This window comes from Piliocolobus tephrosceles, chromosome X (genome assembly GCF_002776525.5).
Source record: "Piliocolobus tephrosceles isolate RC106 chromosome X, ASM277652v3, whole genome shotgun sequence".
Taxonomy (NCBI): Eukaryota; Metazoa; Chordata; class Mammalia; order Primates; family Cercopithecidae; genus Piliocolobus; species Piliocolobus tephrosceles.
In genome coordinates, this window is record NC_045455.1 from 76,937,759 (window position 1) to 76,964,797 (window position 27,039).

Below are 27,039 nucleotides of genomic sequence, written 5' to 3' on the forward strand. Positions count from 1 at the left end.
CTGTTTTGTCAGCTGTAAAATTACATACTTGAACAAGATTAGATGATCTCTAAATTCCTTCTCAAAGATGAGAGTACCCATATAACCATGATGCCGGAAGTTGTGAGCTTAAAAAAAATTAAAATGATCTATTCCAATCTCTTTTTAACAATGAGATAACAGACTTGGAAAGATGACCGTTTGTCTAAATTCACTTATTTAAGTTAGAAATTTGAGTCCCAGTATTATACTTTCATGAATAATTGATACTGCATCCTGACAGATTTTTAAAAATTTGGCCTCTTCTATAATTTTTTTTTTTTTCATTTTAGGCAGAATCTCTGTGATAGCATTTACTCTGCTTAATAGAGTGCAAATAATGAGATTTTTTTTTAAGTCATTTTTTAGCTGTAAATTCTTGGGCAAATTACTTCTTATCCTTGCTGTAATATAATAATTGTTCCTTCTTCATAATTTTTCTTTTCTTATTTGAGGACTGGATAAGTAATCTATTAAGAGACCTTAATGTACTAACACACAGCAAGGAGTTAATCTGTAGTAACCATGATTATCATTAACATCTCTCCAGCCAGCTCAAGTGCTTAAAGCTTGAGAAAGTGTTTGAGAGCAATTTCTCCAGCAGGTTGTAAGGAGGTGACTCTGATTCTCACTATTATTATTTTGTCTTTGATGATCATATCTTTCATCATCACATTATATAGGTATGAAGGCTCTGTGTAATAACTAAGGGTGTGGTACCTAAATGGAAGTCAAGCAATCATTCTTATGCTGTCACTGAGCCCAGTAACTGGTGATTTGTAAGAGTTAAAACAACTTAAACTAAACAACAACAACAAAAACAAAAATACTTAAATTGGGGATTCTGAATATGGGATTCATGAATGGACTTTAAGGGAACGGGAAACCACCTAATATTTCCTTCAAATCATTGACATTTTGGCCCACGTAATTTTGGGGACTGTCCTGTGCACTGTATTTAGCGGGATCTCGGGTCTTCACCCACTGGATGCCAGTAGTACTCCCCAGTCATGGGTTATGGTAATCCAAATTATCTTCAGACCTTGCCAAACATCCCTTTCCTTCTTCAGAATCACTGTGGTAAAACTTTATATGTATGTGCATTTTTTTTTTCTGAAAGGCTTATTAGTTTCATTATATTTTTAAAAAGACCTGTGACCTCAAAAGGCTTGGAACCAATCACTTAAGATCTTTCAAAATAATCATAAACACATATCTCCAGCTGTCGTTGTGGGAAACATGTACACCATCATGGCTAATTAAAATAGTGCAGTCTGAAAATCTGCTATGAAATATATACCTGCCAATTTATTATTTTCAACTCCTCTAAAAAGGCACCTCACAAAAACTATATCTGGGAAATCTGGGAAACTGTCTACTTCAAAAACTGCGGTTCCCAGATGGCATACTTCTTAAAATACTGTCTTCAGCGGAGACTCCCACAGTCATCTACTGAATCTAGCTCTCAACTTCTAAAGGGGTTAGTGCTAATGACAAGTGGAAAAAGTTCTTAAGTCCAGAGGGGAACTAAAAATCAGTTGTTTCGCAGAAAAGAAATCCAATGATGGAATAAATTGCAAAATGGATCAGGAGGCAGGATGGAGCAGAAGGGAGGGAGGAAGTGAAGGGAAAGGGAGGGAGGGAGAGAGACAAAGAGAAACAGCGAGAGAGACAGAGAGACAGAGAGAGAGACAGAGAGACAGAGAGAGAAACTTTGAAATAGAGTATCCCTTGGGAGAGGCTCGCTAGAGGTCTGCCCCTGCCTTCTCCCTGGCTCCTCTGGAAAGGCAGCTGCCCCCATGCCATACAGGAGCCTTGGGCTCTCTGCTGTGCTTTAATTCCCACGTCCACAACCGCCTCATTCAACGCCTTCCAAAGTGACCACTTCTCAAAAGCCTCCCGAAATCTCAAAGGGGCCACTTTACCCACTCTGTAAGGCCCTCCTTCCCGTCTAGGGCTTCTAACGGCGGCAGGAAAACGAGCATAAACCCGAACAGTAAACCCAGAAAAGCCAACAGGCAAAGTGTGTCATCTTCCGTGGCCCCCCGGGGTCACCCACGAAGACAAGCAACTTTCTCCCGTACTTCTCGGTCTGCCTGCCTTCCCCACTCTCAGCTTTGAATGAGACGCAGGGAGAGGGGGCGCGAGGGGGCTCGGGGCTAGGGGAGGAGCCGCGAAAGCTGCCTCCGGGGGTGGGCCTGGACCCGCGCGGACAGCGGGGCGCCCCCCACTCCCCTCCCGGCGCTCCAGGAACGTCCCCGGTGCGTCCTGGGTCTGTCTGCGCGGAGCTCCCGGAGCGCGAGGGGAGGGGACTGGAGAGAGGAGGGCCGGGCAGCGGAGGGGAGGAGGCGGTGCGTGCCTCGCCTGCCAAAGGGAGATCCACTCCTCTGCGTGCGATCCCCGGCGCCCGCGCGCGGCCACTGCGCTCCGCCAGAACCGCCGCCGCGGACTCGCCGGGAGCGGGGGTCTCCGCTGGTGCCAGCCCGTTTCTGGAGACCCTCCGCCTCCTGCCAACTCCTGCTCTTCAGGTTGGGCCCCGGGGCTCTGCGGCCGTTAGGGACAGAGGCAAAGAAGGGCAGGACGGTCTGGTTTTCCGTGGATGTTCCCGCCCGAGAAAGACAGCAAGTTGTGTGTGCGCCCGGGACGCGGGAGGGAAGGGAGCCGCCGCCCTCCAGCCATGTAAGTAAAGCGCTTGGCTGCCCCGTGGGCGTGGGCTCCGCTGCTTTCTCCCGGGCTCCCTCTCTACCCCGGAGTCGGAGTTGGGCTGCTCCCGGGTTCCGGACTTCCTGAGCTCGGCAAATCCGTCGGCTCTCCCTGCCAGCCGCGTCCGCTCTTGGCGTCTGCCTCCGGGGGGTGCTGCCTTCCCATCCTTATCCCCTCCCTTCATCCAGAGCCGGCTGGAAAATGCCTCTTGCCCGCTTTTAGAATGGAGGGATCATTGTGTGTCTCCATGGGTGAAGTGGCTCGGTGAGGCAATGGCAGGGGGCTAAATAAGGGCTTGTCTTGGCGAGGGCGCCTCACCGCAGTTGGAGATGGGGGCCCCCTGCCCCCACGCCACCCCCTGCTGGTCTTCCCCAGCCTCGTGGCCCAGATAGATCAACTTCAGCCACTGACTGCAGTTGGCAAGATTAGAAAAAAAAAAATAGTAGCCGGACCTCCGTTTTGAATGACATCCAGAACTGAAAATGGGCGGTGGTTAGAGAAAAAACGGGTAGGGGCGAGGTGAAGAAAGGGGGGAATTTGCTGTGGACCCTGAAAGCTAGAGTTAGGAGTCCTGGGGGTGGAACTCTAGGGTGGAGGGGCTGTGTGCTTCTGTATTCGTTTCTTTATAGAAAGTGTGAGAAATGGTTAAGGAACTCTTTGAAAGGCTGGGGTGGAAGTCAATGTCCCTGGAACCGTTTGGATGACTGGGGTTTGATGTAGAATACTGGGAAGTATGGGTTGCTGTTCAGATTAGACAATCATTCAGTGGGAGAAATGATTCCAATAAAACTGTTGGAATCAATGAATCAGAACTGCAGACCCAAAATAAGTCATACACAGGCATTCTTTTACACTAGAAGATGTTAAGACTAAAGAAATTCTCAAATGCTGCTGAATGAGTACAAAGAGTGTCTGGTAATAGTTCTGTACTGTGTGTGCCTCCGCAGACCATAATGCTTGTTAAATTTATGGTACTCTGCAGTTGTGAAAAATTATCCTAATTAGTTTGTTTGGCTCATGCAGAGAGTTAATGCACCCTTAAAGGGACATAGAAAAGTTGCAACAAACTATGAGCACGAACTTGCAAGCCAAAAAAAGGAAACCATGGCATGGTTCATTTTATTTTCATTGTTTATTGCCAGTGAAAATGCTACATTACTTTTAATGTGAGGATATAATATATAGAAAGAATTCATTGGCCTGTCAAATACAAATCAGGCGTTTCTTTAAGTAAATAGCTGTCAGAGTTAATTTGGAAACATTTATAGGAGATAAAGACATGAAAAAGCTTTGAGCTGGTTTGACAAAAATCAAGTTATGGAGAAGCTCAGAGAGAAAATTAGTTCTTCCCACTTTTAAAGTGTTGAGGCAAGTCTGAATGTTTCTTAATTGAAAATTGTAGACTAGCTGAAACAGTGTTGTCACTTCTTTTAATGCTTTTAATTTTTAATGTTTCCTGTTGTTTTACCAGGGACCATCATCCTTAGTACAGAGGATGGAAAGCTGATGTCCAGTAAGACTGAGGATCCATTCTGCATTACAGAACTGTGGATTATCTGTGGGTCCCTGGTGATTTCACGTCTTCATTCAGTCCTGCAGTCCCTGAACACTTACTTGGGGTCCTCATTGCCCTATCTGGTGAAAGATGGCATCCAGCCTGACTTGTACTGGAGTAATCTGGGCTTTGCTCTCTTTTCTTTGTGCTGCCACCTCCTGCGTGGGCTTCTTTATGCCTTACTGGCTCTGGGGATCACAGCTGGGCAAGCCTGTGTCCTTTGGTACCTTCCGGAGGTGCTCATATCCTGTGCATGATGAGAGTCGGCAGATGATGGTGATGGTGGAGGAATGTGGGCGCTATGCTTCCTTCCAAGGTATCCCCAGCGCAGAATGGAGGATCTGCACCATAGTGACCGGCCTGGGTTGTGGCCTCCTCCTCCTGGTGGCACTCACTGCCCTCATGGGTTGCTGTGTTTCCGACCTCATCTCCAGGACAGTGGGAAGAGTGGCTGGAGGAATTCAGTTTCTTGGGGGTAAGTGACTTGCTGAGCTTGAGTTGTTTACTGGAATCCCAAAGCAGTATTAAAAATTACGTTTCAGTTGTCTACTGAGATTATTATAAATGACACCTGGAATGCACAAGAGAAATAGATTTGGAATGGCTTTGATGATAGGTTGCCAAAGTCAAGATTATTGTCAGAATTGCCTTACAGCTTCAAGAGTTCTTCATTTCTGTATGTATACATCACTGGCCTGCTAAGTGCCACCTATGTGAAACAGTAACATCTGGGTTGTTTGCAGTGTAGTAGGGGAGACAGTTTGGATTTTATAGCTTCTTGTTCTTTATGTTAAACAATAGGCAATTAGATTATCTTTGTCTTCATGGAGTCCTCAGGTCTTCAGAGGTAAAGATTTCACAGAAAAGTGGAAAAGGTTTTTGATGCAACGTTGTTATCATGAACCTCTAATACACTTTGGTGGATGCAAAATTTACTCTTGCCCAATCTTCAACTCTATTTCTAAATAAATGTTAACTCTTTGAAATGAGAGATCAGTTTTATACAACAGCTATGAACTTAACTGTTCTACAGAGATAGCTCTCCACTTAATGACCTTGTTAGGTCTTGACTTTCCTGGGTGCTCTTGCTGTGGAAAAAAAGAAAAGGGATATTTAGCAAACGACGTGTGCTTGTCCCAGACGGACTGGATAGTTTCACTAACGCCAGAAAAGGTTTGATTTTTACTTGGATTTCCTCCAGCAAGTATTGCTTCAATATCTCTGGTCATATGGTTTTAATTGTACTTTATGTATTTTCCACTGTGCTTTTCACCTCCATTCTTCAACCTGACTGGCTGAACTTGTCTGATTTACAGTCAACCCTGGTGAAATATGACAACCTCCATAGATAGTGCAGAGTGAAGGGAAACAGGAAGCCTGGAAAACTGATACAATGTATTTGGAACTTCATTACAAAGTAAAGGTCTGTTACTCTCCCATTTGGTGTTCTCTTACAGTCTTTTGTGAAGAATCCTGAAGAAGAAAAACACATTAAAAATGAATAGTTGTGAGATAGTCTCCCCGTATTAGAGAACCCCAATGGATTATTTCAGATTATTTAATATAAAACTAAGTAACATTTTAAGTAATGTTTAATTCTTGTGCTGCAAATGCAAGTGGCAAAATTTTGTGTTTTGAAATGAGATAGAAAGTTTTGTTTTGAAGGGAGATAGAACTGTCCATTCTTTCCTTACTAATGTAACTTTGTTCTCATTTGGTTTTTTTCCCATTGGTTTTGCATCTTAGTCCCTCCCTGGAGGCAGTGTGGGGGACCTACCTGTCCTCTCTTTACATCTTCAACGTTTAACACTGACAAAAGTCTTGCATGTGATATAGATATTTACACAGGTATGTTGTTAAAACTGTTAGGAAACCTGAAGAAGTTGCTGTGGAAAGTGGAAATGTAAATTCAGAGTTTGAAAACTTACCAATTTTAAGAATAGATCTTAAGAATAGAATTAATGCCAGGAGTATTTAAAATTAAGTATTTCAAATTTAATTCTATTAAGAATAGAATGAATGCCAAGAGTGTTTAAAATATTTTTCTGTAAGAATAAACTTGGTCTGCTGTTTGTGTTTCACTTGGCTCAGGAAAAATGCTTAGGCAGTTTCATTTTTTCCTCTTATGGTAAATATTACTTTCCATTTTTCCTTCATTTTAGGGCAGGGCCTGCTATTATTTCCGGCAGAACAGGAAAATGCTTACAAAGAGAAATCAGTTTTTATTGATTATCTTTAAACATGTAATGAAGGAAGGCAACAGGAAGTGAATCTGAGACCCATGAGATTTATGGTTCCCTCTCTAAGCTATGTATAGATTTTTTTTTGAATTATATAGAGCTAAATGTTCTACTTTACAGAATACCAAAGGGGACAGACACTTGGGGAAATTATATATATTTTTAAAGAACCGTGTTTTTTTCTTTGTGTGTACTTTTCATGAACTCTGGCTTGGTAGGAGTTACTGACATTAAGCTAAGAGTATCATTTGTTAGTAGCAGCTGGCCTGGCACGGTGGCTCACACCTGTAATCCCAGCACTTTGGGAGGCTGAGATGGGCGGATCACGAGGTCGGGAGATAGAGACCATCCTGGCTAATGGTGAAACCCCGTCTCTACTAAAAATACAATAAAAACAGCTGGGTGTGGTGGCAGGTGCCTGTAGTCCCAGCTACTTGGGAGGCTGAGGCAAGAGAATGGTGTGAACCTGGGAGGCGGAGCTTGCAGTAAGCCGAGATCGTGCCACTGCACTCCAGCCTGGGTGACAGAGTGAGACTCTGTCTCAAAACAACAACAACAAAATGTGTTAGTAGCAGCTGGTATTCTCTCATTTCTCAAAAGTATTTCTTATACTGGCAAAAATAATTCTGGATGTAAAATCTAAGAGGGTTTTACAGACTCTCACCTCTCGAGGGTACAAGTAAACATACCCATTACCAAAGATAACAGTAAATTTAGAATTAAAAAATAACTTGAAACATGGAAAAGGTTTTGAAGAATCCCTGTTTAGCACTGTTACTTAATGGGAGACTAGATGACAAAAAAAAAAAAAAAAAAAAACTTTGAAAAGAATTCCCTAGGTAGGTTTTTCATAATAGTTTAAGTTTTTATTCATGAAAACTTATGCAGTAAGAAATTTTATTTTAATAAATTTTTCCTATGATGGGTTGGGTTTCATAAAGACTCGGCAGGATGCCAAACCAGTGAGTTCTATCAATCTCATAGACTGCCATGTTTCAGAAATGTAATCAACATACAGGGAACTTTGCTATGAGGCAGATTCTCCTGCTAAAAATGATATGCCCAGGAGGGTTATGTTTAGCTAAAGTTAGGCTGCTCCAAAAACAACAGGAAGCAGGAGAATGGCAAAATACAGAGGCATCCTGCTTAACCCCGCCTGCTGTGTCTAGAGTCTGCACATATGGTGTAACATCAGGCAGTAAAACCCCTGCAGTGCTTTGGAACAAGTTAAAGGACAAAATGTCAAACTTAATTCGGAATCTTCTTGCTATGGTTGGTTAGAGGTTAAAATGTCAGCTGTCAACTGATAGAGCAATGTAAAATGGGGCTGCCTTACATGGATTTTTTTTTACCTATAGTAGGAATACCTCAAGGAGTCATTGACTATCACTTTTCCTGTGGTAATCTGTACAGAAACTTGAATTGCCACCACCTCCATTTCATATTATAAGGTATGTTTATGTCCTAACTTTAAAGAACCCATGTGGGTTGAGTTACCCTCAACTGAGTTTTTAAAAGGCATGTAGAGAGGCTGTGGGAAATACAACATAAAATAAAAATGTTACCATGTATATAGTGTGGTAAGGATGCTAGAAGAAAATAGAGGCTTTAATGTTTTTGATTGGTGAATATAAAATTTTGTGCTTTCAAATACCGTTTTAGTCATTAAGGGCTTTAACAGAATTAAATTAATATCAAATTAATATTTTTGATGCACCTATTAGTAAGATTTACATGCCCTGTAAATGGTACACGTAAGAACATTGTAAAGACATATTAAGTGTATTTATAAGTTCCGTCAGGTGGTGCTTGCAAATGTCAGAATCTGAATGTGTACATTTCATCTTAAGAAACTGCTGGTGCAGTAATGAGGAAGTACCAAAGAGAGTCCCAGATTTATATTATTCCACGTTTAGTTTGATCGTTAGTCGTATATACATATGAAATGCGTGTGGAGTGCTAACCAGCAGCAAACCATTACCTTTCCAGCTTAGACACTGTTTTGTTCTAAGAAGCCGGAGGAGATCATCTCAACGAATTGATGGTTAAGTGCCGCTGAAGGCGGTGATGATGTCAGAATATTTCTTTGAGCATCCCTTACTCTGTGTTCTGAAAGTATCATTGCCTTTTCAGAGTCTCCCTACTGTGGAGTTCACCTGGGCCTGTCTTTCATGGCTTGAGCAAGACTGCTTGGGACTCTCCTTCCCTTGCTTGATATGCCATGTTATGCTTTTCTTTATATCCAAACTCTCCGCCACGTGACAGCTGAGTAATAAGCTAAATAATGAGTGTTGGCATATTAATGGGCATAGTGGCTTTCTGTGACCGTGTCTTAACTGAAAACAGTTGCTCTAATTTAAAGAAATGTAGGGACTTCTTCTTAGGCCACTTAGGGAAGCAGGCAGGGGTCTTTTTTTTTTTTTTTTTTAATGATGCCTTATAGATTACGATAATAACTACTCTTGTTTTATTTGGCTCACTGTAACCTATGATAGAAGGTCCAGGTGAGTTGTCTTGAGTTTTAAGCCAGCAGTTTTTAAACTCTAGTATGCATAAGAATCACCTGCGGGACCTTTTAAACCACGGATTGCAGAATTTCTAAATCAGTAGATTTGGTGGGGTACCTGAGAGTTTGCACGTCTAACACGTTCTCAGGTGATGCTGCTGCTGCTGGTTCAGACACCACACCTTGAAAACCAGGTTCTAAGTTAACCATTTCCTATTTAAGAAAATGAGATTTCTGGTAGATGGCTTACTTTCAGAACTGAGTTAAAGTGTCGTCCTGTCATAATCTGCTATAAACCTCTCTAAAATTGAAGTATAAAGGGGGTCTACCTCTGTAGTTTGGTACTGATTTAGCCATTCTTGTTCCATTTCTCTTAGTTCTTGTCACAACCAGTTGTATGGAATTCTCTCTTAATACATGTTATATATATATATACATACATATATATGTTATATGTATTATACATAACATTTCCTTTTATTTATCATTTTCTTATATCAGACACAAGATTTTATATATGAAGAATTCAAAATGAGACTTTAATACAACTTCTGAAGTTTGCATGCAGTGGATTTTCAGTAAGAAATTGTTAATTGAAAGATATGAACACCATACTATAGACCATAGGGATGGTCCTGGACAGCCCTTGGCCAACTCTGTACAGTCATGTACATCTTGGAAATATACAATGATAAAGGCCAGAAGGGCACCCTAGGAGCCAGTCCTTCTGAATTTCTCCAGCAAGGTAGAATGGCACTTAAATCAGCCTTAACCAGTGAAAAGACCTCCTGGTCTTCAGCATCTTTGGGGAAGAAGATGATAAACTCTTGCTCAGTGATCATACATTTCTAGGGCCACAGACCATGCCTTTCATCACAACCACGAACACTGATAGTATAAAGGAGCAAGCTTGAGATGGAGGCCTATGTGGTGAAACAGTGGGAGTGGGGCTTTGCCAGCCAGGAAGGAGTGAAAGGGAGATGCATGCCAGGCGCAGTGGCTCACGCCTATAATCCCAGCACTTTGGGAGGCCGAGGCAGGCGGATCACCTGAGGCCAGGAGCTCAAGACCAGCCTGCCCAATATGACGAAACCCTAGCTCCACTAAAAATATGAAAATTAGTCAGATGTGGTGGCGTGTGCCTGTAGTTCCAGCTAATCTGGAGGCTGAGGCATAAAAATCGCTTGAACCCAGGAGGCCGAGGTTGCAGTGAGCCAAGATTGTGCCACTGCAGCCTGGGTGACAGAGCAAGACTCTGTCTCAAAAAAAAATAAATAAATAAATGAAAGGAAAGAAAGGAAGATACACTGCAGGCAGCTGACAATGAGCACCAAAGAGAGCATGCACTCTAAGCTCAGGATTTCTTAAAAGCAACGATGTTGAGGAATTAATAAATCTTTTATAATATAGAGAACACAAAATTGTATATGTTTGTATCTAATGATGTTTTTAAATTATGTTTCCAAATTGTCATGGTCGCCAGTTTCGTTTTTTGCGTTTTTTTTTTTTTCTAAAAAAACTTGTTTTCTAAGCCTTAACATGAGAAAGATTTTTATTGTTTTGATGCTTTCCTATGAGGTTTCTAAGTTCTCCATATCAGGATTCAATGCAGTATTCTTTTTGTTGTTGTTGTTGTTTTTTTGAGATGGAGTTTTGCTCTTGTCGTCTAGGCTGGAGGGCAATGGTGTGATCTTGGCTCACTGCAACCTCTGCTTTCCTGGGTTCAAGCGATTCTCCTGCCTTGGCCTCCCTAGTAGCTGGGATTATAGGCGTCTGCCACCATGTCTGGTTAATTTTTGTATTTTTAGTAGAGACAGGGTTTCACCTTGTTGGCCAGGCTGGTCTTGAACTCCTGACTTTAGGTGATCTGCCCGCCTCAGTCTCCCAAAGTGCTGGAATGACAGGCGTCAGCCAATGCACCCAGCCTCAATACAATATTCTTTTAGCTTTCTAGTAGGCTTAAAACTCACCAGAGAGATTATTCTATGTAAAGAGTCCAAGGCCTAACCCCAGAGAGACTGCTGGAAAGGTCTGGGTGGGGCCCAGGGAGCACTTTGAAGAAACTCCCCAGGTGTTTTAGACACAGATGGTCCACAGACCATATTTGGAGAAACACAAACCACTTTTATTTGCCTAAAACTTCATATGGTACTAGTATTGGGATGTAGACTTACACACTGTTAAGCTTAGAGTGAATCATCATTACCTCTGTAGTGGTCATTTTGGGGGTGTTGTGATTTGAGCTGCAGAACATAAGAATTGGTGTAGGAACAGATGCATTTATTGTTGGTTTTGCTTTTATATTGCTTGCTGACCTTAGGTGATGGTTAGCCTTGTATATACACTCATAAAAAAGAATGAAATGTTTTCCATGCTATACTTAGATGAGGACTGTATTTTGATGTATGACTCCAGGTACAAAGTGCAAACCCCACCATCATTCCCAATGCTGTATTTTTCCTCCTTCATCCTGCAACAATGTGATGTTGCTGCTACATGTTCTGTTAGAGTGGGCTCACATCTAGTTTTTTTGGCCAAATGTATCAGCTTTTCCCTGTTTTGCGTTACTGTGTTTTACTTTTTAACTTTGTATTTTTGAAGTAAAAATAATAATCATAGTAAGTCTTAAAATGGTAGGATATAGAGTTTTCCATTATATTTGGACTTATTAGCAGCTATGCAACACTTTTTTGCTAGAATTATTTATTTTTGACATGGTTCAGTTCTCCATTTGCTTTAGGCAGAGTAGAGTCTTTCTAAGAGAGTTGTTTGATTTTTAACTTACTTCCCTTAGCTTCCAACAGCAAACACAGCCATAGCCAGATACCCCTGAGGCCATGGTCAGTGTGGATCAGTTAGCCTCACTAACAGAGTGAAATGCAAATTGTTGACCTACCTTGTGCAAACAAATTGTTAGTCACAAAGGAAACCAACTGAGGAATGTAAATTCATAACAGTTTCCATAGAAAGAACTCAAAAACCACACTCAAGAGATCTTTATATCATTCTATGTATCATATATTTACATATCAATGATACTTACATCATTCTATGTAAGTATGATGAGATGCATACAATTTGCACTCCACACAAAGTCATCATTATTATATACTCTGTTTTTGAACTCTCCAGGTTGGCAAGGGTGTCTTATTGTGTGCATGTTGGTTATAATCAGAAATAATAAAAGCAGCAACTCAAAACTTGTATTCTTGGATGTCACAAGAATTGAACTTGTTGCTCCCTTGAAGCATCAGCCTTAAGTGAGTTCTGAGGAACATTAATTCCTGGGTGTACCAATAGGTGCTACCAGGAAAAAGTAAAACAGTTTTAGGGACAAGTAGATTTGAGAAGCCCTTGGTTCTGGAAAGTTAATAGATTCATTGCAGCAGAACTTCACAGAGCTTTTGGTGTGTTGATGCATATTGCCAATCTCCTAGATAAAATGGGCGGGAATATAGGATTCAATATTTACCTAATTTATTTGGGTCCTGCACCCTGAAGGGACCCTTGAGCTGTGGAACGTATTCAGTTTTCATTTCACCTCAGTGAAGCAGGTGATTAATTTTTTTTTAACAGATGAGAACACTGAATTTTAGAGCATGAAAATCAAAGTTGTCCCATTAGTTACTGACTAGGCTGTGAATACTATCACCACAATATTAAAAGTGCTGATTCAACTTCTACTTTATATTATATTTAGAATTCAGAATTTTTGTTCACCGTGAATAAGTCTCAACATAAGGGAATATTCTTATTGTCTCTTTGGCCCTCAGTTTGTGCTTCTGGTGTGACAGAAATACTTATAATATGATATAGCAACTTTTTGCCAATATTCAAAAATTATATTACAGGTTAATATTAATAACGTAATCTGTAATAGAGAGGCCATTTGGGGAGAATGCCAAAATATCTGACCAAAACAAGCATACTGTCTTTTACAAATTATTTAACAGATGATCATGTGCTGGCTAAATTTTCTGGTGTAGACGCCCATTGTTGGAAGCCTTTGTAATAATCCTTTATGAAGGTAAATGATAATATTAATTCCAAAGGACATATTTCTTAGATAACAAAACCAAAGGCTTTGTGTCTCTGTTTAAAAATGAAGGATAATGTCCTACTTTATTGATCTGGATCAATAAAATATAGAAGCAAATAGAAGTTTTAGCTATATCATAATAAAAAAAAGTCCATGACTTTCTCAGAGATTTTTAAATGGTCATTTTTAGAGGCTCATGGGGGTGGATACAACATTGCCAAGTTCTTGTCATTAATATTGTTATTATTGGTGATTTAGCAAAATCTGGGCTGGGCATGGTGACTTACATCTATAATTAATCCCAGCACTTTGGGAGGCCGAGGTGGGCAGATCATGAGGTCAGGAGTTCGAGACCAGCCTGAGCAACGTGGTGAAACCCTATCGTTACTAAAAATGCAAAAATTAGCCAGGTGTGGTGGCACGTGCCTGTAATCTCGGCCACTCAGGAGGCTGAGGCAGGAGAATCTCTTGAACCCGGGAGGCAGAGGTTGCAGTGAGCCGAGATGGGGCCACTGCACTCCAGCCTGTGCAACAGAGTAAGACTCTCTCAAAAAAAAAAAAAAACAAAAAACAACAAAACAAACAAACAAAAAATTTATCTGGTAGATGTCATTCCAGTTAGTGATTTGCTCTTATAATTCGTGAAATTGAAATTGTAAGCTCCAGAGCTGACCTGCTTATCACTTCAGTAAATAATTACCCTCCATGGGTCTCGGAGTTTTAATAATCAAACAGCACCAGGTATCTTGATGTACTAAAGCATGTATAAAAATATTGTTGGATAAAAAAGAAAGTTTCATTTTATGGTTCTCTGTTTTTCTTATCTCTTCAAATAGGGTAGGAACTATGACTTATATTTTTATTCTAGCCCTGCAGTGACTGGAATAGTAAATGACACCTTATATATCCAATTAATACTTGATGTGTTCTTTAGCTTTAATTACTTATTAGTGACACTTGTATCTGCAAGGTGTGACCTTATTCTTCTGTACCTCATGGGAATATTTCAAAGATAAAAGGAAGTAATGCTACCAATGTGAAGATATTTAAGCAATATCTCCTTAGAACTGAGGTTCCTGCATAATGTTAGCTCTTTGGAAAAAGTGTTTAGTCGTCATGTATGTTGAAACAATGCTGTGTCACACTACAGTTCTCTCTTCAAGCACATTTTAAAAACTCTGAATAATTCTGCAATAAACAAACCAGCTTAAGTTTATTTAACCCTTTGTTTCACAAACTTATTTGGGAACGGCAGGGCCCTATTTACTTGTAATATCCATTAACATCTCTTTGAATTAATGGTCAACAGAATAAACTTTGGGAAATACCAAGTTAAAGTATGTTGTAAATCCAGGGGACTGGTGGTTAAGGGCATTTACTTATCGAGCACCCACTGTATGTCAAATAATGTGCTATGTGTTGGGGTAAAAATTGGGTTCCTGCTGTTGCTGAGCTCATGGTGTCATAGAGGAAACCAACGTGCGAGGTATAATTACAATACAAGGACTCATGATATATGACACACGCACTTCTGTGTTTTGCTCAGACAGTGATCAACTGGTGAGGCTCACTCTGCAGCCACGTGAGGGGCTCAGCAGCCTCACACACTGTGTGCCATTCATTTTCCATCCCGCCCTTTCCCTGCTTGGTTGTAAATCACAAGGACCACGTTCCTGGAAGCCTTAGCATCTGGCATCTGAACATCCGGCCAGTGGGAGGTACTTTTGGAAGACAGAAGGAGACTGGAAGAATCCAGGGTATTTCTCCTTCTCTTGCTTTTCCTTGCACAGTTTTGTGGGCATGGTTCTCTCCTCCTAGAAAGCCCTGCCCTTCATGGTGCCAGCTCTCATCAGAAAATCACGACATGATCCTACCCTGGTCAGGCAACCCAGGCCTCTCATCACTAGTAGTGCCATCTTATGTCAGTATCACTCCTATCTAATGGACAGCAATCGTTTTCTGTTGATGCTACTTTCTGGGTTGCCTCTTTAGCTCCTGTTTGGCCTTTTAGCTCTTCCATCATCTGTAGAACCAATTTCTTGTACAACATTCTCTGTGTTTGAAATATCTAGGATGATTTTGGCTTCCCTGGCTGGACCCTGGGTGAAACGCAATACATAATTCAAATGCGTACTGTCGCCAAGGCAATATGGAGGATTGTGTCCTGCTATGACCTTTTAGGATTTTTGGTGACTAGACCAAAATCACAGATGTTTAATCTAGGAATGTCCAGGGTCCACTGGAGTATGAACAAAATGCTGCGGATGTGCAGGGCAGGAGTGACATTGTGTCTGGGAGGTGTCACCGCAGAGGTGCTAGTTGACCTGGGTCTGGTGAGCAGACAGCCTCCTCAGCGTTCAGACAGGGGAACATCAAGTCCTCAAAGCCAAGGAATTGCAAAGAGATCTGATGGGAGTTCAGGGAATGGTAATGAATTTACGACAAGGTATGGGGTGAGAGTGATGTGACAGGGACTAACGTGGACAGGACAGATGGAGTCAAGTTATGAAGGCCCTGATTTATGTTCCAGGCTGAGGATTCTTTTTTTTTGTTTGTTTTTGAGACGGAGTTTCGCTCTCGTTGCCCAGGCTGGAGTGAGGTGGTACAGTCTTGGCTCACTGCAACCTCTGCCACCTGGGTTCAAGCAATTCTCCTGATGCAGCCTCCTGAGTAGCTGGGATTACAGGTGCACGCCATCACGCCTGGCTAATTTTTGTATTTTTAGGAGAGACAGGGTTTCGCTATGCTGGCCAGGCTGGTCTTGAACTCCTGGCCTCAGGTGATCCACCGGCCTCGGCCTCCCAAAGTGCTAGGATTACAGGTGTGAGCCACTGTGCCTGGCCCCAAGCTGAGGATTCTGTATTTAACTAAATTGAAGCTTTTGAGGGGCTATGGGTGCAACTGACTTAGGAATTATATATCTAGTAGCAGTGAGGAGCAGAGATTGGTTTGGGGAACATTAAAAACAGAAAAGGCAGTTACAGGCCTGTTATAGCAGTGTCTGCCAGCGTTGGTGAGAATCTCAGTGAAGCTGTGGGAATAGAGAGAAAAGGATTTTGAAGAAATTTCTGAAGTAGAGTCAAGCTCTGCTGTCACAGTGCATATTTTTAGATGAATAGATGAATGAATGAATATCTCTAATTTTATATCTCTGTTTATATAAGTAGCCAGCATTTTCTTTTTTTCTTTCTATTTTCTCAAAAGTTAACCAAAAGGGGGAAAGAAAATACATTAAATTACAACTGCTTTGGCTTTCAGTGGGTTATTTTTTAAAGTAGTAAATATTGTTGTTACCATGGTATGTAGATGTGACTTATACAGCTTTACAATGTGCATATCTCTGATTTTAGAATCATTTGCACATTGGTCTGCATGTAAGCATGTGTTACTAACTGTCCAGCACAGCTGGGGGCTTATAGGGGGCATATTGATGACAATTAAAGCAGCTGACAGTGTCACTGAACTTCACTGCTTCACACAAAAAGACGTTCTTTTTTTCTTCCTAAAAATGCAGGAAATACTGTGATATATATAGCTATTACATATAGCAGCGAAGAGCAGTATATATGTACACACACACACAAAATAATTGGGTGTAAGAGTGATTTTATACATCTCATTTTCATAAACAATTTGACATTTTCTTTTTTTTTCCTCCATGTTTTAATGGATCTATTGTTATTTTATTAGTCTAGAGATCTGCTGGGAGTTCAGGGAATGGAAAAAGATTTACTACAAGGTATGGGGTAAGAGTGCCCCATATTTTTTTTGAGAAAAATCTAGCAGATTTTAATCATAGCTAAAGTTAAAATGTCCTAACTTTTGTTAGGTTAAGCATCCTGCAGTAGCTGTTAGTGGCTTCCTTTTTGCCCAAGAAGGATGTCTCATAACACATGATACATAATACTATGAAAAGAAAAACTTTTGACAGATTGAATTTAATAGCTTATTTGAGCAAAGAATGGCTCGCCAATCAGGCAGCCCTCAGAACCAAAGGAGGTTCAGAGAGTCCCATTGGGCAAACAGGTGGGCAGGGAGCACTTATAGACAGAAATGGAAGTGAGGTACCGAAACAACTTGATCAACAATTTGACATTTTAAATTATACCTATATTTTACTTATAAAGAAAGAAATGAATATTATTTATCAACTTGTTTGCCATTGAAAATTACTGTCAGTTACCTGTAGTAAATTGATCTTTTAGTCTGGAGACCTCATAGATTTGCTTTCACAGCTTATGTTAGTTGTGTTACAGCTATATATTAAAGTATAGCAAATAAACTAGCTATCCCTTGATTGTTGTCTATGAGTTAATACTCATGGTATGTCCCAAGAGCCAATTGCATTGAAGGCCGTGACACACAAAATGTACTCTTGTCAATCTAGTGTAATTTATAGTTCTCATATATTTGCCGTATCACATTTTTGGGAAAAGCAATGTGCCTGTAAACTGGAAAATGTTATGATTCTGTGATAAAATGTAATCCTCATTCGATATTGTGCTCCTTAGCAAGACTCACTATGTATGAGGCACGGATTTCCTAGATGTTTCTGTATATTCCCTCAAGCTCCAGAAGCTGTATTAAAAGCACATACCCCTAATGCCATCTGATGATGAGATTATCCTGTTTGCCCTCTCAGTAATCCACTAATGCACCTTCCATGTGGGTGTATTGGGGTGGTGTGGGGTGCGATTGGGTACACACATAAAGCAGGGGACTCCTTACAGGACTGTGTCATTTCAACGTGTGTGTGGCTGGGAAGTGGGAACCTAGGTACATGGCCAGAGTCACCGTAGACTTCTCACTCTTGGCAAAACTTGGCTCCCCATAACAATCCAAGCGCCTTGTATTATGTCTGCTTCCTGGCTGTGTGTGCACAGTTGTTTTGGGTAGAAGTACGAGATTTTTCCATGTTCTCTTCATGTCTAGAAGGGAACTACAATGGAGTCATTATTTTCTGCAGTTTGGTATATGTTGGAATGTTGTTTTTGTTGTTGTTTTGCCTTACTTGGGTTTGCATTACCCAATCTAAAGGGAAAATTATAATCCTAGACATTAAGGCTGTTCCTTTATAGACTCTATAGTCAAGTCTACATAAGAATTATTTACCATAACATTACTCTAAAGAAGAATGTTAACTCTAGTCTTAAAGGAAGGTACCCTGGTACACACTAGATATAAGAACATAAAGAAAAAATGTATATACACACACACACACATATACACACACGTATATATGTATATATGTATATATGTGTGTATGTGTATGTGTGTGTATATATATATATATTTATATTTTGAGATGGAGTTTCACTGTTGTTGCCCAGGCTGGAGTGCAATGATGCGATCTTGGCTCACCACAACCTCTGCCTCCCGGGTTCAAGTGATTCTCCTGCCTCAGCCTCCCGAGTAGCTGGGATTACAGGCATGCGCCACCATGCCCGGCTAATTTTTGTATTTTTAAGTAGAGACGGGGTTTCTCCATGTTCGTCAGGCTGGTCTTGAACTCCCAACCTCAGGTGAAATGCCTGCCTTGGCCTCCCAAAGTGCTGAGATTACAGGCGTGAGCCACCATGCCCGGCCATTGGTTCTTTGTTTTTATTCACTTATTCAACAGATGTATTTTAGGTGCCTACTATGTATCAGGCTCTGCTCTAGGCCCTGGACATAGAATGCTGCTCAGAAAAGTCTGGTTCTTGCCTACTAAGAATCTAAATCTAGTAAGAGAGACCAACATTAATCAAATTCTCCCCAAAATGAAAGTATAATTGCAGACATAATAAACGTTAGAAAGAGAAGATATGTCACAGGCAGGCATGACCTAGATGGGTGCCAAGGAAGACATTCCTAAGGAAGTCAGGCTTGAGTTGAGGCCTGACACGGAGGAGGAGGGGAGGGAGCCTCTCAGGGAGGGAACAGCAGGGACAAGACAAGGCGCTTGGGTGTGAGGGAGCAAGTTGCCTTCCAGGCACGCTAGACCACAGGACACGAGGAAGGATGGGTCAGATGAAGCTGGAGAGGGAGGCAGTGGCCAGAAGGACTTGCGCTGAGGATTGGTTCAGGATATTTATGAGATTAAAAGCCAATGAAGAGGTAAAGAGGTATGAACCAGGAGGTGCTGTTTATCCCTATACTTGCTTGCGTGAGAAGTTTGTTCATTTAGGCAAACCATGGGAGAGTTAACTTGGGGGTTTGTTGGCTGGAAGACACCTGGATTCTTTCACTTACACTAGTCCTTGTGAAGTAGAGGTAACCATTATTGTAATTTGGAAAGAGAAAATGTCATTATGGAATTTCTCTACGTATTGTTTGAATGTGTAAGTTAACTCTGGCGTCTAGGTATTTGATTAGGAGGTACAACTGTTAGAATTTTGCACCCAGCTGTATGTGATAGCTCACACCTTTAATCCTAGCACTTTGGAAGGCTGAGACCAGTGAATTGCTTGAGCCCAGGAGTTCAAGACCAGCCTAGGCAATATGGCAAAACCCTGTTTCTACAAAAAATACACAAAAATTATCCGGGTGTGATGGCATGTGCCTGTGGTTCCAGCTACTCATGGGGCTGAGGTGGGAGGATCAGTTGAGCCTGGGAGGCAGAGGTTGCAATGAGCTGAGATTGTGCCACTGCACTCCAGTCTGGGTGACACAGCAGGACCCTGTCTTAAAAAAAAAAAAAAAAAAAAAAAGAATTTGGCATCCTGTACATTTTCTTCGTAAAATATTTTATGCTTGTGATAACTTAATTTTTGCAATTAGGTATATAATGTCTTTCTTCTCTGATGGTAACTCTCCTAGGTCAGAGGTCTGTTTTAATTACCACGCTGTTTCCAGAGCCTACCAAGGTGCCTGGCAGAGAATGCAGTAATTTGCTGTCTGCCTGAGACTTAATATAATATGACCTCCTTGAAAAGCTGTTGCATATATACTTTTAACCCAGTTCAATTTTGAAGCTATTGATCCAGTTTCTACTTTGCAGAATGGCAGATGCTAGGCCTTGTGTTGAATAATGACTTAAATATGACAATGTCTGTCTTCAGGAGGCTCAAAATCTGGTGTGTGGAATTGTACAGACAAATGATGCAGCTGCTAAGATGATTGCTGTTTGTTTGATATCCTCAAGATCCCGTAGAATACACACACTGGGTAAGCTATGGAAAAAGGTCATCTGTCTGCCTTAGGCAAACTCAGTTGCAGCCCCTGAATCCTTTCTCCTCAATCTTCAGCGTTGCCATTAAAACCACACTCCGCCAAAAGCGCCAAGCAGGGGGTACATTCAGATCTCTTGAATATTTTGCTACTGATTAAATTCTTGCATTGTGAAATGCCTTCCCATTGGTTGGGGGTTAGCTGTGGAAGCCACATGATCATTAAATTTCCATCCTCTCCCCCATCCTGCTTTATAGCATTGGTTCTGCACTGATTTCCTTAATGACCTGACCCTCCAAATCCCCTAGCTTGATACAATTCTCACTGGACTACAGTTCACACGGTTGGGTCTTGTCACCCTTTTCTTAGTGATCTGCAGAATGAGACCCTGGACTCTGGGACATGTAAGACAGAAAGAGAGCGAGACGTAAGATGGGATGAGAAATGCAGTTGATGTGACTTGGCAATTGATTGTCATGTGAGATTATGCATCAGTAGTAGCAGCTCCCTATTTTCAAGTTCGTGTGCCCCCTAGAATGAGGCCGCTGCTTTTGGAGACTGATGTGTCAACAGGAGGCATGATTTAGGAAGCAAGGGCATGAGTTGAGTTCTGGACAGCTTTTGGTTCAAGTTCTGTAGGAACTTTAAGGTGGAAGGCCAAGTGGACAGTTGGAAACACTGGACATAGATCTCATGAGAAAGATCAGGGTAAAATACATAGATTTATAAAAATAGTGTTTTGAAAACCTTCATGTGAGTAGATACTACTTCATTTACTCTTAAAAACACATGGCTTTTGAATCTTGACATTTTCTTTTACATTTGACTCTACTGGTTGAAAGGCAAGCTCCTAACTGTGTCTACCTTAATCATTAATTGTAAGCCTCCCCTCAGATAGTGCCAGCTGCTTAACAGTTACTATGCTGGTGGACCAGGATGATGGAGAAGTTTGTACTTTCTAGGAATAGCACTATTTTTTTGGTTTGTTTTTGGTCTGGAATAGATTGCAATAAAAATCGAAGTAGGAAAAAATTGCGATGTTCGTTAACAAAAGATGCCTTGGGGGAAAGCAGAATCTAGAAGTGACCATGTAGTTAAAGAAAAAAGAGAGAGAGAGAGAGATGTGAAAGCTGAGTATTTTAATTTCTTCTTCTTCTTTTTTTTTTTTTTTTTGGTCTCATGCATAAAGATGGTATTCTATTTTGATCGCCTGGCGGAAGAAAGTCAGTTCATTTATCTCATCCACCCACTGGTGGCTATCCTGATTATAGCCTCCTGGTAGGAACCATTTAAAATTCAATTTGGCTGTCTGTGCCCTTGGTGCTCAGTAGGTTTCATTAAATTACACAGCAGTGAGCTCCTCTTCCCTGTGTGGCACCTTTTGATGTACATTTGACTTGAGTGTAATTTCAGACAATAGTACTTTGGAGTGGTTTTACCATAATAATCTTGCAGTCCAGATAGGGCAGATCTGGAAATCTGACTCTGATGGGATTTTAAGATGGTGGAAAATATTGGACCAGGGAAATATTTTCATTTCTCTATGCTTTCCTTATTTAGCTTGTTAGGCTTGTAGGGTTTGGCAGATTGTTTCTGTAGCATTACTTACAGCATGAGATTAGAATAACATTTTCCCCCCATGTGGGATGCTTTAGGATTTTACATGCAGTCAGATTCCAGAAAAAACTGTTAATCCTTGAGTCTGTAAGTAAAATTGAGTGTTAGTACTTTTTTTCTTGTATTAGCAAGTCTTAAAGTACTGCCTTTATTCTTGTGTTCACATTACTCGGTGGCTGTGTGTTGTTGTGCAAAGCAAACAAACAGAGGATCTGGACAGACAGGGTTAAATTCTGCCACACATCAGCTTCCTGGTTCTGGACAAGTTACAGACTCTTGGCCTCCTGTCCTTCGTAATAGTTATGTTAACTCTTTGAATTTTTGTGAAATTTAAATACATGTAAGTTACGTAATAGCAGGCCTGATAAAGTAGATTCCCAATAAATGGTCGCTATTACTAACAGTTGGTTACATAAATATTTATTGAATCCTGCTCTGTGCTAGGCAACGTGCTAGATACACTGGGGATAAGGTAATGAACAGAAGCAGACCAAGAAAGAAAAGTAAATAATTATAAAGAACTGTAAAGGAAGAACTACAAAGAAAGGACTTTGGTTCTATTTTCATCTACTTTTAGTTCTCTATTGCTTTCCCATTGCATTTCCTTAGCTAGCTGATTTTTGAAGTTGTAATATTCTTATTGGTAGGTGACTGCTTATTCAGTACCTGGTAATTCTACTGTGTTACTAGGTATATTTGACCTCCACAGATCATAATTTGGGATGCCATGCAGATATCCTTATGCATGTTCTCAGTGTCTGGACAGGTTTTTTTTTTTTTTTTTTTTAACACCTGTCACCACATAATGGGTTTTCTTACTTCTGATTGCATTTTAAATATCATCTGTCCCTTCTGTGAGACCCCATCTTTAATTCCCCATCTCTCTTCCCATATGCTTTCATGTGTTTATAGCCTGATTACTACCTGCTCCTGCTCATAAATTTGTATTTTTAATCTCTTTTGTATAACCACTGAGATCAATTGAAAGTACAATTAGTTCTTTAGAGTTCTAAGTCAACTAATGCCAACTACTTTTAATATGGTACTTTATAATATACAGGAAATGTTTGTATACATTTTCTCATTTAATCTTAAGATTCTGCTGCAGCTTTGTGCGTGAAACTGTGATAGGTACTATGGGAAAAAAAGAAGTAAATGTACTACAGGTCTGTGACCCTGAAGAGTTTATAAATTCATTGCTTTGGTCTCTAGACTCTTTTCCTCAGAAAGATGCCATTGCTATTCTACCAACAGCAAGCTTCGGTATCATGTTATATTGCCAGATCGTTATTCTATCTTCACAAAATGAAACTTGCCAGTGATATTTGCAGGTGTATGTTGAAGTGATATTTTCTAAGATTAGAGCTCAATTCAGGGGTTTTGGAGCTTTCATTTCTGATCCTCGGGGGAACTGAGCAAAATAAAAAGAAAATAATATCTTTGATGGTTGTGTGTAATTCTTTAAAAACTGTAACAAGTATATTATTAGAAAAAGAAAAAATTTCAAAATTGATATCAGAAGTGGGGCAGAAGAATGTGCTGTAAAACTGAATTATTTTGAGACTAGAAGCCGAATCTGATAGAATGACAAGACATTTCATTGTCTTGAATTTACTGTAAGAGAGTTACTTAATGTAGTATGTACCTATATGTCATGGAAGCGTGCTGTTACAAGAGTCATGACCTGCTGGGTCATGCCCTGCTGGGTGACCATTTAAAAAGCCTTCTGGCATTAAATATTGTTCTCGTTTAGTGTCCTGGTGCACTATCACATTTGTTTCAAAATGGCTCAGAAGACTTGTGGTGGGTGGAGAGTATCTGGCCTTGGCCTGAGCTCCCTTCCTGCATGCCTACCTCCCTCCTATGCAGCCTCATGTTGCTGCCAGAGTAATCCTCTTGGCTGTGAGCATGGCCCCTTCATGCTCAAAATACCCTGGCTGCTCCCTGTAAGATGAAGACCTCCTGCAGTGTTACCCCAGGCACTACTGGACGTATTACCATCCAGTCACCTCCGTCTTGTTTATTCTACTTTAGCCACACTGAATCTTCTGATGTTTCTTGTGCACTCGCTACACTAGAGGTTACATAAGATTAGAGTAACATTGTTGTGCCTTTGCTGAACACTATTCCCTTGACCTTTCTCTTCTCCCTTCGCAGACCCCAAACTTATTTGCCTTTTAAGGCCTGGTTTGAATGTTGACTTCTCCATGAAGTCTCCTCTGATTGCCCAGCTGGAGGGAATCCTCTTTTTCCTGAGCTCCTGGGAAACTTTATGAGCAATGTTTTTGGTGGGGATTTGGGAGAGCACCATCTACCATAGATGATTGTCAGCTCCCCTGGCCCCCCACTGTGGCCTCTTAGCATAGCCTATACCTGTCACAGTTTTTATATGCATTTGAATGATGACTTGTTGAAACTTATTCTGGAAACTTTTGAATTCAGGTGTTCACCTGAGCAAGATACTGATTTTGGGGTTCATGACATGCTTGCCCCGTGCCCTCTGTGTTGCGCTGTTAATTTCCTTCCTTCCTTTGGCTAAGTCACTTGTTGTGTCCATCACTGTCACACCTCATGGCACAATGCAGATTGTATGCAGTTTTCTGGCTTGGATGCCAATGACTGTATGCTTAAAATACAATTCTGTTTAAATGTAAATATCTCTGGGCAAGTTAATTTCAGAAGATGATGTTCTTATATCTGTTCCTGCTTTACTTGCACTCATACAGACAGCACAGAAATGCCCAACAGTTGAAAATGTTACTGTGAGGTAGTCTGCAGCTGTTGCTTCATGCTGATTTAATCATTTTTGTCAGGGGGCTTTAGTGGGGTGCTTTCGTCCTATCACTCCATGATGATTGATTCACCCATTTACTTTAGACAACAACTAACTTGGTTGCTCTTTTCCTGAAAAGGAAAAGGAGAAATGTCTAGTGATATGGGTTGAGACATGCTGCCCGTGTGTATTTTAAAGGTGGTGAAGGTACTGAGAACACTTCCCTTCAATTCAGTCTTGGTTGATGGATAACATGTCTTTTCTGGCAAGCTGCCAGGACATGCTTGCTTGTGCGCTACCAGACATTTCTGTTTTAAAATATGATCAGATGGCATTAATACTGAGTTGTTGGGGCTGGGCTCATGGGATTACAGGCTCATGCCTGTAATCCTGGCACTTTGGGTGGCTAAGGTGGGCAGATTGCTAGAGGTCAGAAGTTCGAGACCAGCCTGGCCAATGTGGTGAAACTCTGTCTCTGCTAAAAAAAAAAAAAAAAAAAAAAACAAATCTTAGCTGGACATGGTGGCATGCACCTGTAGCTAGTCTCACGCTTGGGAGGCTGAGGCAGGAGAATCGCTTGAACCTGGGAGGTGGGGGTTGCGCAAGCCAAGATGGTGCCATTGCATTTCTAGCTTGGGCGACAGAGTGAGACTCTGTCTTAAAAAAAAAAAAAAAATAAGTTGTTGGAAAGACACTCATAAGCCACCAATTAATGCAGATATTGTGGTTTCATTAAGACCATCACACCATACTGCCTCTCATAGATGATCCAAATACATCTAATGGGATAATCGCTCACTGGGGTGCTTAGGGCTTGATACTTAGAGACAAGTGGAGCTCTTGAGTGTGTGTGCACACTGAGTTTCATTCTTTTAACTTGTACTTGGAAGCACATATGTTCCTTTTTAAAATGCTAACCTTTCCAAATTTGAAAAACAATTTCCTGAAATGAGTACAATTGGCCCTCAAGTACTTGCTACTTCAATTTTCCTTGGAGGAACACTGCTTTCTCACTCGGCGTGTAGCCTGGTGGAGAGAAGTGGCGGATGCTCTGCAAGACTAGGAGGAGCAGCAAAATCAGGCATATTTGTTCAATTTAGGAATACTGTAACCTTTTTAACTACCCAGTGAAATTTTTGTTCAAGTTTTAAAGATCACGTTAGCGCTGAAGTATTTTTCTTAGGTGTTATCATTTTTCACTGTTTTGTTTTTTCTTTTCATTTTTAACTCCATGAAGATAGTGAGTGTATCTGTCTTATTGGAGCATTTTGCATCTTTAGCACACAGTAGGTCTCAACAAATTAGGCCACTGGATGACTGAATGAATAAACACATTCTATTGGTACGAAGGTAAGGGTAATAGAATAATAATGTTCATACATCTAATGCAGGACTGGTGATATAATTTGGGAGACTGAATGCAAAATGAAAATACAGGGCTCCTTGTTCAAATATTATTAAGAGCCCGAGCAATGTAATGAGACATTGTCTCTAAAAAAAAAAAAAAAAAGTTTTTAAATTAGCTGGGTGTGATGGTGCATACCTGTAGTCCTAGCTACTCAGGAGGCCGAGTTGTGAGGATCACTTGAACCTAGGAAGTCGAGGCTGCAGTGAGCCATGATCACACCACTGCACTCCAGCCTGGGCAATGGAGTGAGATCCTGTCTCAAAAAAAAATTATTAAGAATTTCAAGATGATGACAGCAGAGCAAGTGTGACCCTCTGGAGCTGCACGGGTTGGAAATCATGAAGCCACTCTTTTGTAATGCAGAAAAAAACCAGAGATTTGAATTCCCGTTTTTATTTTTGCTTGTGAAGTAAGCATACTTTATTTTTTCTTTTCCAGTTAATAGTATGAAAGCTTTGCTTCTTGGCTTCCTAATGAAACAGGGAGAACAACTGTTTAATACTGGTACCTGTCACACCACAAATTGGAACTAATGCTTAATTTACCATCTTTGATGTCAGCCTCTGCCAGTTTTCTTAGCACAAAATTTAAAGCAGTAAACTCTACCAACCTAAGCAATCTATTCTCATTCATGGCCCCAGTATTTTTACTGACTTTAACTGTGCTGCACTAGTAAATCATTTTGACCCAAATCTAGTCTGTATGAACTCTGTTAAAATGATTTTAAATTAGACCAGTGAAAAATGAGCTTATTTCCTCTTTACTTTTGGAGACATAGGAACAAGTCCCAAACGGAATTGCCGCAGAGCCAGTGGTCCCAGGAAGAGGTAAGCGAAACCTTCACATTTAAGAATGCCCTGGGGTAGGTTTCGTTTACAAGTGAAATTGAATTGTAATAAAGCAGAAGGAAGAGATACCTCCGCTAGGGCTCCTTGCAAGGTACATAAACCTGAACAGAAAGTAAATGTTGGCCCCTCTGTGGTCTCTTCACATTTGAAAGTAAACTGGTGATTTCTAATCAGACGTGTCAG

At 40.8% G+C, this 27,039-nt stretch overlaps 1 protein-coding gene across 2 annotated transcripts in view; it reads left to right on the forward strand.

The window, feature by feature from the left end:
• The first annotated feature begins 2,357 nt into the window (after positions 1-2,357).
• The window catches only part of LHFPL6 (LHFPL tetraspan subfamily member 6), a 259,074-nt gene continuing 234,392 nt past the window's right edge, over positions 2,358-27,039 (forward strand). The window contains exons 1-2 of one of the 2 annotated variants that reach the window (XM_023208873.1): positions 2,358-2,697; positions 4,193-4,751. In XM_023208873.1, coding sequence (XP_023064641.1) covers positions 4,367-4,751 — 385 coding nt within the window. In that variant the 5' untranslated portion in view covers positions 2,358-2,697; positions 4,193-4,366. The remainder of the gene's footprint in view (positions 2,698-4,192; positions 4,752-27,039) is intronic. The other variant, XM_023208874.1, reaches the window with a different exon arrangement.